General features: G+C 49.7%; 3 protein-coding genes across 3 annotated transcripts in view; 2 read left to right on the top strand and 1 right to left on the bottom strand.

The window, feature by feature from the left end:
• The first annotated feature begins 1249 nt into the window (after positions 1-1249).
• The window catches only part of LOC101967288 (neuroendocrine secretory protein 55), a 49441-nt gene continuing 36388 nt past the window's right edge, over positions 1250-14302 (top strand). Inside the window, exon 1 of the mRNA XM_078051871.1 lies at positions 1250-2408. Coding sequence (XP_077907997.1) covers positions 1632-2366 — 735 coding nt within the window. The 5' untranslated portion in view covers positions 1250-1631 and the 3' untranslated portion in view covers positions 2367-2408. The remainder of the gene's footprint in view (positions 2409-14302) is intronic.
• LOC101971027 (guanine nucleotide-binding protein G(s) subunit alpha) overlaps positions 2273-14302 on the top strand; it is a 61135-nt gene continuing 49105 nt past the window's right edge. Inside the window, exon 1 of the mRNA XM_078051870.1 lies at positions 2273-2408. Coding sequence (XP_077907996.1) covers positions 2366-2408 — 43 coding nt within the window. The 5' untranslated portion in view covers positions 2273-2365. The remainder of the gene's footprint in view (positions 2409-14302) is intronic.
• Positions 2403-13616, bottom strand: LOC144377508 (uncharacterized). Its single transcript, XM_078048950.1, has 4 exons — positions 13553-13616; positions 12844-12921; positions 12380-12466; positions 2403-3360 (listed from the first exon to the last, which is right to left on the bottom strand). Exons 1-4 carry the CDS (start codon positions 13614-13616, stop codon positions 2561-2563), a joined length of 1029 nt encoding a protein of 342 aa, XP_077905076.1. The 3' UTR covers positions 2403-2560.

The following is a 14302-nucleotide window of genomic DNA, read 5'->3' as shown; positions in this document are numbered from 1 at the left end:
GGGAAAGTGGGACTAGCTTACTCCAACTCTTCAGCCTTCAGAGTTCAACACCATGATTGGTGGGCCTGGCTGCCCCCTTGCCCTAATGCTCTGATTGATCTGTTTTTCTCCCCCCTTTCATGTAGAATTCAAGCTGAATTAAACAATGATGGAGGGAGGTGATAAGAAGAAATTCTTTAAAAAAATTATTTTTTTAGTTTTTAAGTGGACACATTATTTTGTTTTTATGTGGTGGTGCTGAGGATTGAACCCAGTGCCTCACACATGCTAGGCAGGCACTCTACCACTGAGCCACAACCACAACCCTGGTGATTTATTAATATTCTGATTAATAGCATATCAATCCTCAATATCCTCTCCTTAATACAAGACTTTATTTGCTACTCTGCCTTTGGCACCTACAAGAGCTTGACATGTTCTGAGCACTCAATGAGTATTTGTTGAATGAATTCTAAGGGGTATCCAGTGAGGATTCTGATATCTGATAGCTCCCGGAAGAGGACCTCAGGGACAAAGAACTGGTTGTATAGACTGACCAAGAGTGCAGGAAAGTCTTCCCTCATTCAGTGATCCAGAATACCTTCCCTGGACAGCTCACCAGGGGCCAACCATGGGTTTACAGACTGCGGCAGTGGGTGGGTGGAGGGGGGGAAGCTTTCTTAAGGAAGATATTCATTTGTCCATGAAGTAACTAACCATTTCAGACTGTACAGAGTGTACATTTTCTGGAAGCTTCTCTAATTATAGTCACTATAACAGATCTGCCAAAGGTGGTTTCATGATTAATGACTGCCTGAGGTTACCATCCTCGAACTATTAAGCCCTTGGAAAATGCCTGGGGCTGGATCATTAATACTCACGTATGGCCCCTCATTCCTGCCCCCCCCCCAACCGCCCCGAAATTTGCACTTTTGCGGTCTGGTTTTTAGCTGCTCAAAGGTTATGCTCACTTCATTGAGAAGGTGGGGAGAGGGACTGACCTCAAGAATAATCCAGACCCAGCTACCCAAGTACTCCAACCTGTGGCTAGCTCGCCTGCTCGGTGGTTCAAGGGTTGGTACTCATCAGGCCCCCCGCCCATTGCTTTGCCCAAATCCTTTCAAACAAGGTTCCCTCCTGCCACCTGCCGGCCCACCAGGGTCTGCGCCACCAGCTCCGCGCCACAGAGCAGCTCGCGGGGAGGTGGCCCCCACCTCTCTACTGCACATGCCCGGCAGAACTCCGGGCGCGCAACTTCGCAGATCCTCACCGCCCCATCTCTCCTCGCCTCAGTCTCCTCTTTCCTCTCCCAGGCGAGAGGACCAGCGGAGGCACCTCTCTCGGGTCTTAGACTGCGGTCTTAGACTTAGCGAGAGGAGCCTGGGAGGAGACGGACCTTTTCTTCCCCTTTCCCATTCTTTCTTTTGGCTTGGAGAGGCAAGCAGAGGTGCGGAGCTTTAGAAAGTTCTTAAGTGGTCAGGAAGGTAGGTGCTTCTGTTTTTCGCCTCACACCCGAGGTAGAAGTGGGACCTCCGGACCCAGCTTCTCACCTCGGAAGGTGCACTTTTTTCGGCTGCAGCAGCCAATGCGCATCGGAGCCGCTCTCTGCAGAGCCAGAGGGCGCGTTGGTTTCTCGGTGTGCGCCTAAGAGGATGGATCGGAGGTCCCGGGCTCAGCAGTGGCGCCGAGCTCGCCATAATTACAACGACCTGTGCCCGCCCATAGGCCGCCGGGCAGCCACCGCTCTCCTCTGGCTCTCCTGCTCCATCGCGCTCCTCCGCGCCCTTGCCACCTCCAACGCCCGCGCCCAGCAGCGCGCGGCAGCCCAGCAGCGCCGGAGCTTCCTTAACGCCCACCATCGCTCCAGCGCCCAGGTATACCCTGATTCCCCCGAATCGGAATCTGACCACGAGCACGAGGAGGCAGAGCTCGAGCTGTCTCTCCCCGAGTGCCTAGAGTACGAGGAAGAGTTCTACGAAACCGAGACCGAGACCGAGTCCGAAATCGAGTCTGAGACCGACTTCGAGACCGAGCCTGAGACCGCCCCCGCCTCTGAGCCCGAGACCGAGCCGGAAGACGAGCGCGGCCCCGCAGTGCCCAAGGGCTCCACCCTCAACCAATCTCTCACCCAGCGTCTGCAGGCTCTGAAGTTGCAAAGCTCCGACGCCTCCCCAAGTCTCGCGCAGCCCACCACTGAGGAGTCGGAGAGCCCCAGCGAGGGGGAGGAGCCCGAGCCTGAGGACAAGGATACGAGGGACCCCGAAGAGTCTGAAGAACCCAAGGAGAAGAAGCAGCAGCGCCGCTGCAAGCCAAGAAAGCCCACCCGCCGCGACAGGTCCCCGGAGTCCCCTTCCAGAAGGGGACCCATCCCCATCCGGCGTCACTAATGGAGGACGTCGTCCAGATTCTCCTTGTTTTCATGGATTCAGGTTAGTTGCACAAGGCTAAACTGGGGAGCCTGAGGGCAGTGTGGGCGCTTCGGGGAGGAAGGGAGAGAGAGGGAAAAGCCAGGTTAGGGGCAAGGTGGGAAGAGAGCAGGCTTGTACCAGAACGGAGGGTCCCGGTGAGGAGACAAGTGCTCCTAGATCTTCCCAATGTGCTGGGGCCGCCCCGGTGGTCTAAGGCTTGTTTGACGGCGGGGAGCTCCTTGCGCCTCGCTGGAGACAACCTGAGGTCTCCGAGGGTGCCGAGCGGGTGACTGAATACTGAGCGCACCCCAGGTTTCAAGCTGCGCACCGAAAGGACAGTGGTAAGTAACTTGTTTTAAGCGTTTTTTTTCCCTTCTAGAAAAATTAGTGTCAAACAAGTTGGCTTTGGCGGGTGCCCGAAATGTGGTTCGGAGGTGCGCGCGCCAACTTTCCGGATTCAGGAGCTGCCGCGCAGTAGCGACACTGTTGCAATGTGAGAAAAGTAACCAGAATGGGATTGGGCGAAAACTCCGGAGACTGCCGGCTCCGGAGGGAAGTCGCAAGCGCTCACCGCGCCTAACAGGCTCGGAGCCTGGAACCCAGGTCCCAGGGCTGCCAATTTGGAGCCCTGGGACCTCGGCGCCTGTGTCCCCACTTCTGCGGTGCACCAGTCTTGGACACCACCGCCTGCCTTCAAGCGCTAGCGGGACCGGAGGTCTTGGAAAAGAGCGTGCGCACCTGTCTGTGCGCCCCAGAGTCAATTTCTCAGCTGACCGCACCTTCCGGCGAGTACTGGTACTTGGAGGGCAGGCAGTGGAGATGCAGGGGTCTTTGGGGGTGTTCCTATGGGCTCCCAGGTTAGGTAGCGCCGGCTTTGTCACGTCGGGGTATCTCCAATCTTTTGGCTCAGCTGGAAGACGGCGGTGCTGGGCGCAGCTTGGCTGGAGAGGTCCTAGGCTCTTTGCGCATGGCCCTAGAAGCGGGAGAGAAGGGCTGAGATCCGCGAGGTGGTCGCGAGCGGGAAGGTAAAGCGAAACAAGGAACAGGCTGGAGTGGGGGGTCGCGTCTATCTTCAGGACATCGTACAATGCGTCCCCAAAGAGCGTGGCTCTAGCCAAGTTGGGGAAAGGTATTGGATCGGCACGCCAGTCCTTGGGCGTTGAGAGGGGCAGGGGCTGGCGGCTTCGGCAGCCTTTGGGGAGGAGAGGCGGCGCGCTCCGGCCATTTTTGGTCGGGTAGAGCTAAGTTTGGAATTTGTAACCTGGGGGAAACTACCCCGGTGATCGCCGCGGCAATCTGGCAACACACCTTGGTATGCCTTTCTCTCCTGTTGGGGTGTGTTTGTGGGTGGGGGGATTAATAAGTGACACGTATTTATAAAATTTCACCTGATTTGGAAACTGATTTTCTTTTTTTTTGGCGTGCGCGCGTGCGTCTGCTCTTGCACGGGCTTGAGTGATTCTAATAGGAATCATTTGCGGGGAAAATGAAGCGTTTTGATGGCTTGTGAAATGTAAGAAAAAGGATATTGGTAGAAGGAAAACTCTTTTTAAGTGGTCTTCCTTCCAGAACCTCTGCCCTGGGAAGGCATCGCAGCCCCAGAATTTGGTTATGCAGGGCTGACTAATGACGCCAGATCGGGAAGGCAGTTTGTTTGCAAGGATTTACTTTGGCAGTAATGTTGATATCAGAAGTCTGAGGGATTCCGAGTAGCCGCAGAAGGGCCACGGTGCCCTGTTTTTGTCTTGAAAATATGAAATTGCCTAGGATAAATGGAACTCTGCCTAAGTTGAAATTTTTTATTTAACGTAAACAATGATGGTGATATTTCTATGCTTTTCATCTGATAATGACTTAGTAGCCTGAGTTCGCCAAACAAAGGGCTCTAGTTAACAGGCAAGAGAAGCCAGGAGTTCTGTTCGGCTTTGCCTCCTTTCTAAGGTGGGAGCTATTTTCACAGTTTGGGTAGTCTAGGGTGACATCTTTCTCTGCAGAGGTAGTTTTTTCATTCGCTAAATTAGCATGTTGCCTATTTGTGGAATGAATTAGTTTTCAAAAGGTCTTTGGTGCCTAGCTCATGCTTTACATAAGTCTTGTTCTGATTTAAAAAGAAAGGGGGGGAGGGTGGGCAGGGATGCTGGCTTCCTTAACTCTAAGCAATGCGCCAGGTTCATACATGGGTGGCTGGTCCCCAATTTAGGATTACATCTTTCAGACAATATTTTTCATAAGCTATCCAAGTCAAAGTAGAAGATCCATGAATTACTACCCAATTGTGAAAATCTGTTAACCACCGCAAACATCCCCCCCTCAGTCCCCTCCCCCACCTTCCTCTCTTCCACTGCCTTTTCAGGGTAAAACAGCCATTTTGGACCAAACAAAGGGGGTGGAAGCCCACACAACCCACTATAGGAAGAGGCTTTTGCTAAACACACACTAGAAGCCCACTTTTGGCACTAGGATTCCTTTTCCAGAGACATTTCTAGCAAGTTCTCCAAACATTCCCAACTCACTAGTCTCCCAGCTGGCTCTTTGTCTCACCCTGGTAAGTGCAGGTTAGCATTTGAATGGACCCTTCCACACAGGTAGAGTCTGCTGGGTGAGGACAGGCTCTCAAAAGAGAACTTCTAGTTGACCAGATGCCAAGTGCCGCCCCTAATATTTCTAATGGAGAGAGGGAAGGGGAACACGGACAGAATAAAGCTAGTTAAATATGATGGTACATCCCAACATTCAGGATTTTTTTCCTTTATTACATTAATCATTTGCTTAATGGAAATTCTGCTTGGAGGGGGGAAGGTGCTCTTGTAATTGAATTCGTTTGTGATGGAAATTTATGTAGCTATGTTCAAATGTGTTGTGTCAAAACCTGATAATCTAAGTTTACATCTAAAAGTTTGTAAAAAAAAAACTATTAATCTATGTTTATCAGAATTGATAATTTTAAAGTTTGGCATTAAGTTCTAAGATGATGTTTCTTTAATGCACTGGAGCTTTTTTCCCCTGGAACTGCTCACAGCTCTTCAGCTGTCAGCCTTCAGTGTTAGCAGCTGTGAGAGAAGAGTTAACAAGGAAGAAAGCTGAAACTTGGTAAGAATGAATTTTTAAAAAAACACAAAAAACTGCATGAGTTTTTCTTAATTTATCTGTATTACCGCTGCTCTTCAATAAGAGGGAAGCTATTAAGAGGAAACTGAGCAGAAATCACGGTGTGGGGAAAGCATCTTAACAGGAAGGTGACCTATCACAAAAAACAAATCACTAAAATCAAATTAGCTTCCAGAGGCCAATGATGTCATATGCCAGCTCAAGTACTGCCCTCCTCTAAAATATTGCCCAGCAACGGGAGGAGATGCTCAAATTACATCTTTAATCCCCATGTTCCAGAATGAGAGATGGAATTTCTTGTCCTGCTGTGGGATTTGGACACTAATGACTCTATTTCCTAAATCTTGAATCCCCAAACCTAGGCAGTGGGATCTAAACAAAAAGCAAAAAGTGCTGGGTTAGCCCAGGCTGCTTTAGTCCTCGTCCTGTCCAGTGGCTTAGGTCGTACCCGGCACCCCTCTGCCTCAGTTTCTTCTAAAATGAATTACTTGAATGAAATGTTCCTTTATCCCTTTCAGATCCAAATGTGTACAGCTTGATAGAAGCCTAGATTGTTCAATTTGATTCCGTCAGTGATTTTAGCACTAATGGAGCCCAGAATTTCAAAAGTTGATCAAACAGAAAGCACCAGCTGTGAAGAAATCTTTTTTGGGGGGTGGGGGGAAGTATGTGCCTGATCTAATCAGTTTTGTCAAATCTGCTTTTCAACTAGTGGCAAAAATATTTTAAAGGAGCAGGGAAAAGAATGCAAAATTCTACTGTGTACAATACCTAAACTGAGAAAAAACTGGCCATCCTACTGAGCAGCCTTTGTGTGTGTGTGTGTGTGTGTGTGTATGTATGTATACACGTGCACATGCCCCTTCTCTCCTGGACCTTAGTCTGGAAACAGGCTTTGCAATGCAGGCAGAAGAATGCAAGCACTGCGTAGGTGCCGTAGCAGGACAGGGACACCTGGAAAGGTGGCATGCTGCAGGAACACAAGTGTCTACAGCCTTGAACATATTATTTGGTAATAGTTTTAAGTGTCCTGATTAGGCTTGACCTGGAAAACGGCGTAAACACAACCCTTTCCCTCCCAGGTGTTTTCTCAACTACTTTTTTTCCAAGTTGTCCCCTTACCATAAAATTTTAGTATCACAGATACACTATGTTCCTGTTTATGTACCGTGGGATCTGGCAATAGCTAAGCCTTTTTTTTTTTTTTTTTTTTGCGTGCACATTATACACACACACACAAGCCAAATCTCGCTCTACTGCAAGTGCATGGGATAAACAAAGCAAACACCTCCCCCACTTACAAAATTTGATGAATTTTCCCCAGTATTTGTTTTCTTAAAAAAAAAAAAAATCAAAGTTTTGTTTTCAGAATCCCCCTGATGCACTGTGCTGGGCCAAGGATAGTGCCCGATAATTCACATGGCAGGAAGGCCAGAGTAAAAGTCTAGTGACTTAGTTCCTTCAAGGCCAAGAGTCTGCACTGCAGAGCCACTGTCACCTGTTGACACTGCTCAGCCAGCAGAGGCAGGACACCCAAGAGGAGCTGGCGCCATGGCACCCTCCGTCTGCAGACTATTCTGGGTGAACTGAGGAGGCTGCCTTCCAGCTACAAGTGTGGGCAAGGTCTGGGTGTTTATTCTATGGGCCTATTTTAGGGTGAGTGTGTTACAAATTAGCCAGGGACACAGCTATCAGAGAGGCCAGGGTAAACCCAGGCTGTGGACAGAGGGTAGCTAGTGGCAGTAATGTGGGGACACATTTGAAGAAGACAGGGAAAGGTTTGGGGGATCACAGAGAGAAAAAGGGGGAAGGATGTGGGCAGAATGAGTACACAGGAAGGAGCAGAATATTTAGAAATGGGGTAGGGGGCAAAGCCAGTACATTTTAAGGCTATAAAAAGTTGTATGAAAGAATAAAGAGAGACTTGGGGAGATAAAGATTTGGGTACTCTCAAATATGGCAGGCTTCAAATACCTGGTTGCAAGGGGATCAGACAAGGTGCAACCAGGCATAGATGGGTTCAACATTAGGAAGGACATTTTTAATAGCCAAAGACATTAGAAAGCCTAATGAGGATTTCAGATTAGCCATCCTTAAGTTCTGTCTCCTTTCAATGTCTTAAGATCTCACCTGGGTAGGGCACAGTTGTGCATGCTGCTAGGGAGGCTGAGGCAGGAGGATCACAAAGTCAAGGCAGGCCTCAGCAACTTAGCAAGGCCCTAAACAACTTAGGGAGACCCTGCCTGAAAAATAAAAAAGAGCTGGGATGTGCATCAGTGGTGAGCACCCCTGGGTTCAGTCTCTGAAGATTGCATAGATGCAGGGAAGTTTTCATAAAAGTATCTTAAATGTGACCAAACACAGACTTAAAATCTAGGAACCCTGTTTTATAATTCAAACCCTAAACCTTGGCTTTTGGGTCAGGAAGGGCTGGTTTTGAGGCCCCTACTCTCAAACTTGAAGGGTGTAAGGGGCACATGCCCACAAGGCTGACAACCAACCATGACAAGCACACTCCCCCCACCTCCCTACCCTAGGAGAGCGCTGGTTTCCGAGTGTCCTGGCTTATGTTGCTGTCCCAATTAGATTCATTAGAAAAATCTGCTCTGGGTAATTGAGGTTGTATGAGAAGGTGAAATATACCATTCCCCTTAAATCCAAATAGCATTTGGTGCCCAGAAGCCCCCAGGGTGCCTGGAATTTCCACCAGATTACAGAAACTTTAAATAGAGCTTCCACTAAAGCCAAATTTATCTTCCAGGATTCCTCCCACCCCCCATGCCCACCCCCTACCTCTGCCCTTCCTCCTTTTGGTTGCCTTCCTATGGTGCCAGTCATCTTTTCTGGAATGTCTATGTCTCCCCTCAAAACTCTGCTGCATCATCATCTGGTCTGGAGAAGCAATCCACAGCACAGTTCAGGTGACAAAAGAATATATGTGGACCTACTGCACAGGCACAGGTGGTCAGGTGACAGTAGCATGCCCAACTGAGGCAGAATTTGATGTCCCTTCTGTGAAGAGGGCCGCTAAGTGAGGGGGTCTGAATTTATGGTGGGGGTTTTTCATCCAGGCATATGAAGTGTTTGCATAAATACTGTTTTCACTACCTTTATCATCAGCTATGCATCTGCCCCAACCCAGTATCTGGCCTCATCCATTGGAGGCATCTTTCCTTTATTTGGCATTTGCCTCAAACAGCCTGGTCACGCAGCCCCTTCTGCAGACAGTAAGCAGTATGCTGCTGCTGCTGCCTCCGCCGGCCAAAGCTGGCAGAGATGCTGGGAAGGCAAGGGATAGCAGCAGCAGCTTAATTGAACAGTAATTAATTGAACAGCTTCAAAGTCTTATTGCTACTCAGTTAGCACACAGAAAACCTTTGTCACTGGAAGACTGAGGAACTTAGTAGCTGCCTAAATTATCTTTCCGCCTCCTTTTTCTCATTTTAAAGAAGCCCAATGACAACTAATATGAGTGGGCTTCAGAGAAGGCTCTCTCCCCCTCCTGCCCTGTTCCTCTCAAGGGACCCTTTTCTACTTGGCATTCTCTTTCTCGACTATAGGAATGAACCAAGAAAGCTGAGAGCTACTTAAAACTTAGATGTGCCTTGTACTTTTGGCAATGAATAGGAAGCCCAAAATATAAGTATGAACACAATTAATTGTTAATTATAATGTATATCATCACACAGGCATGAACAGAGATTAAGTTTGGGAAGCCCAGGGTATTACGGAGGGCTAACAAGGTGGTAATGGTGCCAGGACACACCTAGGAAGCCAGACAGTGAGGAAACACCTTTTTCCATTTAGGGTTACTTATTACAAAAAGACACTGATTTGCCACCCAAGCTTCCTGGACTGAAGATTTAACTGTCTTCAGAAATGCAGTTTAATGAGAACGTGAGTACCATTTTCTATTTCTTCATAATTCATCAAATATAGATAATCTGCAGTTTCCAGAAACTGTCACCTGGACTTTGATAACAAACCAGTTCCTCCTATAATCCATACACCATCTCATGCAGTCCTTCAATCTAGCGAGTTCCCCATTTGGACCAGGCCACAGCTCTTGTCCTTCATCCCTCCTCAGCCTTTTTTTGGGCACTAGTCTTCTTGACTTACTCTTCCTTAGCTGCATGAACCCATTAGCAGCCTTTACTTCCTTATTCCTATTAATATATCTCAAAAATTTATCTTTAACTGATGCAAATCCATTTGGAATTGGAAATATACATTTAAGTTCCTTTGGCTTTAAAAACAATGACTCCAGTAGGGTTGCCAGCAAGATCACCAATCCTAAGAAGAATCATCAGACAGACAACTGGTCAAGGGGACCCCTAGTCAATCCACTTGCAGATCAGCCAGTTCTTACCATACCAGTTTCCTCTTTAGCCAGGTCACCCAGCTGTCTTGACAGGTCCTCAAACATCTGCCCACACTTCTGGGGTCTCTCAAGCCCTACTACTGATAGGCATTAAGATGCATTAAGTTTTTCAGCTCTCAGCCCCCACTTATCCAGGTAATTAGGGGTTTTCAAATTCTGAGAGTCTCTATAGAAAAATAAACAAGAGTAAAAAACAAAAAGGGAAACTTTCGGTTTAAATATTGAGATTTTTTTCTTCTTGATACTAATCTATCTTAAAAATTAAGGTTATTTCAAGTCTATGGGTTCTTTCTCAGCTTATAACAGTATTTTCAACCAGGGGTGATTTTGCACCCCAGAGGATATTTGGCAAAGTCTGGAGACATTTTTGGTTGTACAACTAAGGGGATGCTACTGGCATCTAGTGGGTAGAGGCTAGGGATGCTGCTCAGCAAATTGCAACACACAGGACAGTCACCACAGCAGTTACCCACATCCAAATATCTGTCACCAGTGCAGAGGCTGAGGAATCACAAACTAGGGTTTACTCACTGGTTCTAAAACCCCTTCCCTTGGTGTGGTCCCACATCTCATCTGAACCCTCCCTGCTTTCTCCTGGAGTACCTAGCTTTTTCCTGTCCAATTCTCCAACTGTTCTATCACCAAATATATTTCTTCCTTGGAGAGTTTTCTCTGATCCAGTGATCTGAAATTCTAGGAAGATTGATTGCCAATCTGAGTTTCTGGTTCTCCACCTTTCTTCTAAACTTCAGATCCTTTCTTCCAAATAATGGGTTGTTAAAAATCTCCACCAGACTGCCCATCCTTCTTCATCTCTGCCATGTCTGAAATCAAATTGGTTCCACCATCTTTACCAACCCACCATCTTTACCAACTCCTCTCCAGGTCCTCCCCTCACTTTCTTGTCCTACTCCCAATATCCCATCATCCCAATGCCCATCTTTGACTTCTTCACCTTTTATGTTCCTCTTAAGTGCCTTCCTAATTCTTTCATTGTGTCTGGGTCTCTTTTTAACAGTCAGGGGCACCCTCAGCCTCCTGGGTGCATGACCCCTTTCCTTTGTTCTCTTCATCAGGCCCAGTTTCCACATTGCTTCTACCTTTACTAAAACTTAGCTCAATTCCTCACTTGTAGGACAAAAAACTTTCAATGCCTTTTCATTTTCTAATAAAACAGCCTCAAAGGTGTTTGCTTGGGTGCTCCATGGCATCCTGAGAGAGATCCAATCCAGTTTGCCTTGCCTTCTCTCTCACTGCTCCTCCAATATGGGCAGCCTGGTGAAGATTTTTAACAGCCCATTATTTGGGAGGAAAGGTCTGAAATTTAGAAGAAAGGTAGACAGCATAAACTCAGATTAGCAATCAAAAGTGGCCTGTTCTATTTACCCAGCCATGCTCCAAGTTTCCTACCATTGGGTCCTTTGTTCCTAATAGGCAAACGTAACCCCGCCCCCTTCTATTCACAGCTAAGGTGTTTGTCCTTCCACAGAACCCATTTGAAACGCCATTTTTGCCATCATGACTTTCAAGGTTCCTTTAATTAAAGATCTTTCCTTTCATTTTTATGTTCCCCTGTATCTTAGGAGGAGGGATTGGTATCTGCCCAATCTTTATCCTCTCAAGGTACTCCCCTAGCAAAGAACCATGATACAAGAAAGAATGTGGAACAAAGGGGCCCCACAGGCCAATGAGACCTTGAATCCGTTTTTCCATGAATGGTGCTCTGGAAGTGGGCGCAAGGTGTGGCGAGACCAAACCATCCCTTTGGAGTCCCCATCTCAGCTTTGCTGGGGCTCCAACCCCAACGTCTACTGACCTTCCACTTGTGCAGGGTTCAGCATCCCTGGGGCCTCAACTCCTTATTCATCCTGGACTGCTCCTCTGCATCGGGGCAGTAAGCTCTCTCCCCAGGGTCCCGGCCCACTACTTCCAGGCCCTGGAAATCTTCAGTGTGTTCGCCTTGCCACGGCAGCGGTCTCTCTGTTGGGTAGGCTAGGCTACCGCCATCAGCGAACCCAACCAAGGATTGGCCCCTGGGAGCCCCCGACCTCCTCACTTGGCCTTTGCGACTTGTGGATCAGAAAGACTGACCCCACGGCGCTAGCTATCCTCGTGGCCTTCCAGGCCTGGCCGCTGTACGCCCGCCCACCAACCGCTTCCAACCACCCCAACAGCACAACCTCTTTGGGCGTTCCAACGCGGCGCCCCCTATTGGACCTCCCACCCATATCCGGTTTCCGGTCCGACGCCCCCTGCTCATTCGCCAGGCAGCCTTGATTGGCGTGACCCCAGCCCAATAGCTGACCCGGTGTTGGGGTCGTAGGGGAGTGAGTTGCTTATTGGTACCCAGTGGGCCCATTCAGTGGATTCTTAAATGCTTAATCCATCGACCATGAGGGTAGTTGGCCAAACTTTGAACCAAAGTTCAGTCTTGCCATCAGGAAGTGTGTAGACCCAAAGAGCTGAGGCATTATGCCCTTGGGAAACCCCAAACGTTACCTACAGGCCGACTTTGTCAGCTTTCCTCCGCGCAGCGCGGCCACGTGGATGGTGGTACAGAGGGACAATAGTGTGCCGTGGCGGTGGTACCCTGGTTCAAAGAAGGATACATTAAACTTAGCGGAACCAGACCGTGCAGTAGCTCCTCTGCCTGAGGCGCGTGTACCGCGATCTGTGCGGCGCGCCTTTCTTGCCGCAGCCCACCTCGCGTAACACTCATCTGGCGTCCCTCCGCCACAAATTCTGCGGGCAAGGTGATCACTGCCCGCTGCCCACCTACTCTTGCAACTGAAGGAGGTTTGAAAATCCCTGTCACCTGCTAGTGAGACTGACCACGATGCGTGCGTGCCGGGTTTTACGTGATCTAGGAGCGGCAATTTTCCCCCAGACTCAAATCCCTCTGCAGACGCCAGACCCAAAGCAGTGTGTGTTCATGCATCGAGCCCACCAGGTGATGTGGTTATTTACCCTCTGTGGGTTTGGAGTCCACCGTGGTTCCGGAAGAGGCGCGCAGCTCTGCGGGCGAGCGCTGGGTTTGTGGCCGCGCTTAGTGCCACCTCGGCAAACTACAACAGTGGAAAAGTAAAGCGGGTGTTTTAGGATCATACCCGGAAGGAGACGGACTGGCAGGGGGCTAGAGATTGATTAGAGGTACTGGCGGACCGACCCTGCAGCCAGCTGTAGCTGGCGCCCGAAGCCGGAATCAGCGCATCGCTGCCGCCGTTGCCGGCGCGGCACGGTCGAGAAACCGTGGGTTAGGCGCGTAGCGTTTTCTAGTCTTTGAGACCACCCTAAATCGGCCATAAACCTCTACAAAAACCCTCTTTAACCCTTTCCCAGGATGCGGAAGTCTAAGGCCTGAGCTGGGTAGGGTCTCACTGTGTGCCCCGCACCGTCTCCCCCATCATTGCGGCGGCAGCTTCCACCTAGGGGGCTTTGCTAGATTCTCTGTCATGCACGCTTAAGACCCTCTTTTATTCCCCTGCGTCACCATCCACATAAACTGGAGAATCCTGCCTGCGCCACACGAGGCCACTGCCGAGACCCCGAAAGCGTGAAGGGGTTGGGGGATATTTAAGTGCTTTACCGGAGCCAGTCTCGGCAAACGACAAACAAAAGCTGCAAAAGCAGCAGAAAGTAACCTAGAACGTCTTCAAAACAAATGATGTGTTCGCACTTTGCAGCCCCTCATCCACGTCTCCTCTCCACCCCTCTGGTGGGCTCACGACCACCTGTCGCATTCCGGTGCGCGCATTAATACCCCCTTCCCAGACATCTGCAGCCTCATTCTCCGTACTTGGAGCTCAAGATCTGTGGCTGCCTGGGACTGGGGGTTCAGCTAAGGGGTTCAAAGGTATTCTGGGGTGATACAAACCCTCCTGCAGTCCCTCCCCCCCCCCCCCCGGGAGAATCAGTTGGGGAGGGAGGGTTTCAGCTCCTGTACTCCAGCATCCCGAGGCCCACGTCTTGGTCACGTGTCCTGCAACGCAGGAGCGCTTTCTCTCTGGCCAAGGGAGAGGCGAGGAGAAAGACTCCAAATCAGTCAGGGAGAGGAGAGGAAGGAGCCAAAACATCCCTGCGAGGCCTGCGCTCATCAGCCCCCTTACCCAAAGTCCGGGGCTGCTGGAGCCTGAAGCGGTCTCCTGGAGCCGGATCCAGCTCTTCACCGGGACCGGCGTCCTCTGGTGGCAGAGAGAGCGCGCAACTGGCGATTTTCGGACCGAATCGGCACGCTCCTCATATTCAAGCAGGCGGAGCTGGCCTGGAGCATTGAAAGAGAAGAGGGCAACAAGGGTAGGCCAAGGGGTGGCTGGCCAGGGGACAGCCTGAGGGGATAAAAGTGACCAGGAAGGAGTCAAGACTCCACCAGCAAGAACCGAGTTGCTTCTGCCATGGTCAGGGATTCCAGGTTCTGAGTCCCCAACCT

This window comes from Ictidomys tridecemlineatus, chromosome 5 (assembly GCF_052094955.1).
Source record: "Ictidomys tridecemlineatus isolate mIctTri1 chromosome 5, mIctTri1.hap1, whole genome shotgun sequence".
Classification (NCBI taxonomy): Eukaryota; Metazoa; Chordata; class Mammalia; order Rodentia; family Sciuridae; genus Ictidomys; species Ictidomys tridecemlineatus.
Note: the sequence above shows the minus strand (reverse complement) of the source record. Positions and strands in the feature narration are given on the sequence as shown.

Bases quoted from the DNA above. Each gene is read 5' to 3' on its own strand.
- LOC144377508 (XM_078048950.1), bottom strand. From the start codon at position 13,616: ATGCGACAGGTGGTCGTGAGCCCACCAGAGGGGTGGAGAGGAGACGTG. The intron at 12,467-12,843 runs GTAAATAACCAC...TCTTTGAACCAG, and splicing joins GGACTCCAAACCCACAGAGG to GGTACCACCGCCACGGCACA. The intron at 3,361-12,379 runs GTAGGTAACGTT...TCCCGCTTCTAG, and splicing joins AAAGCTGACAAAGTCGGCCT to GGCCATGCGCAAAGAGCCTA.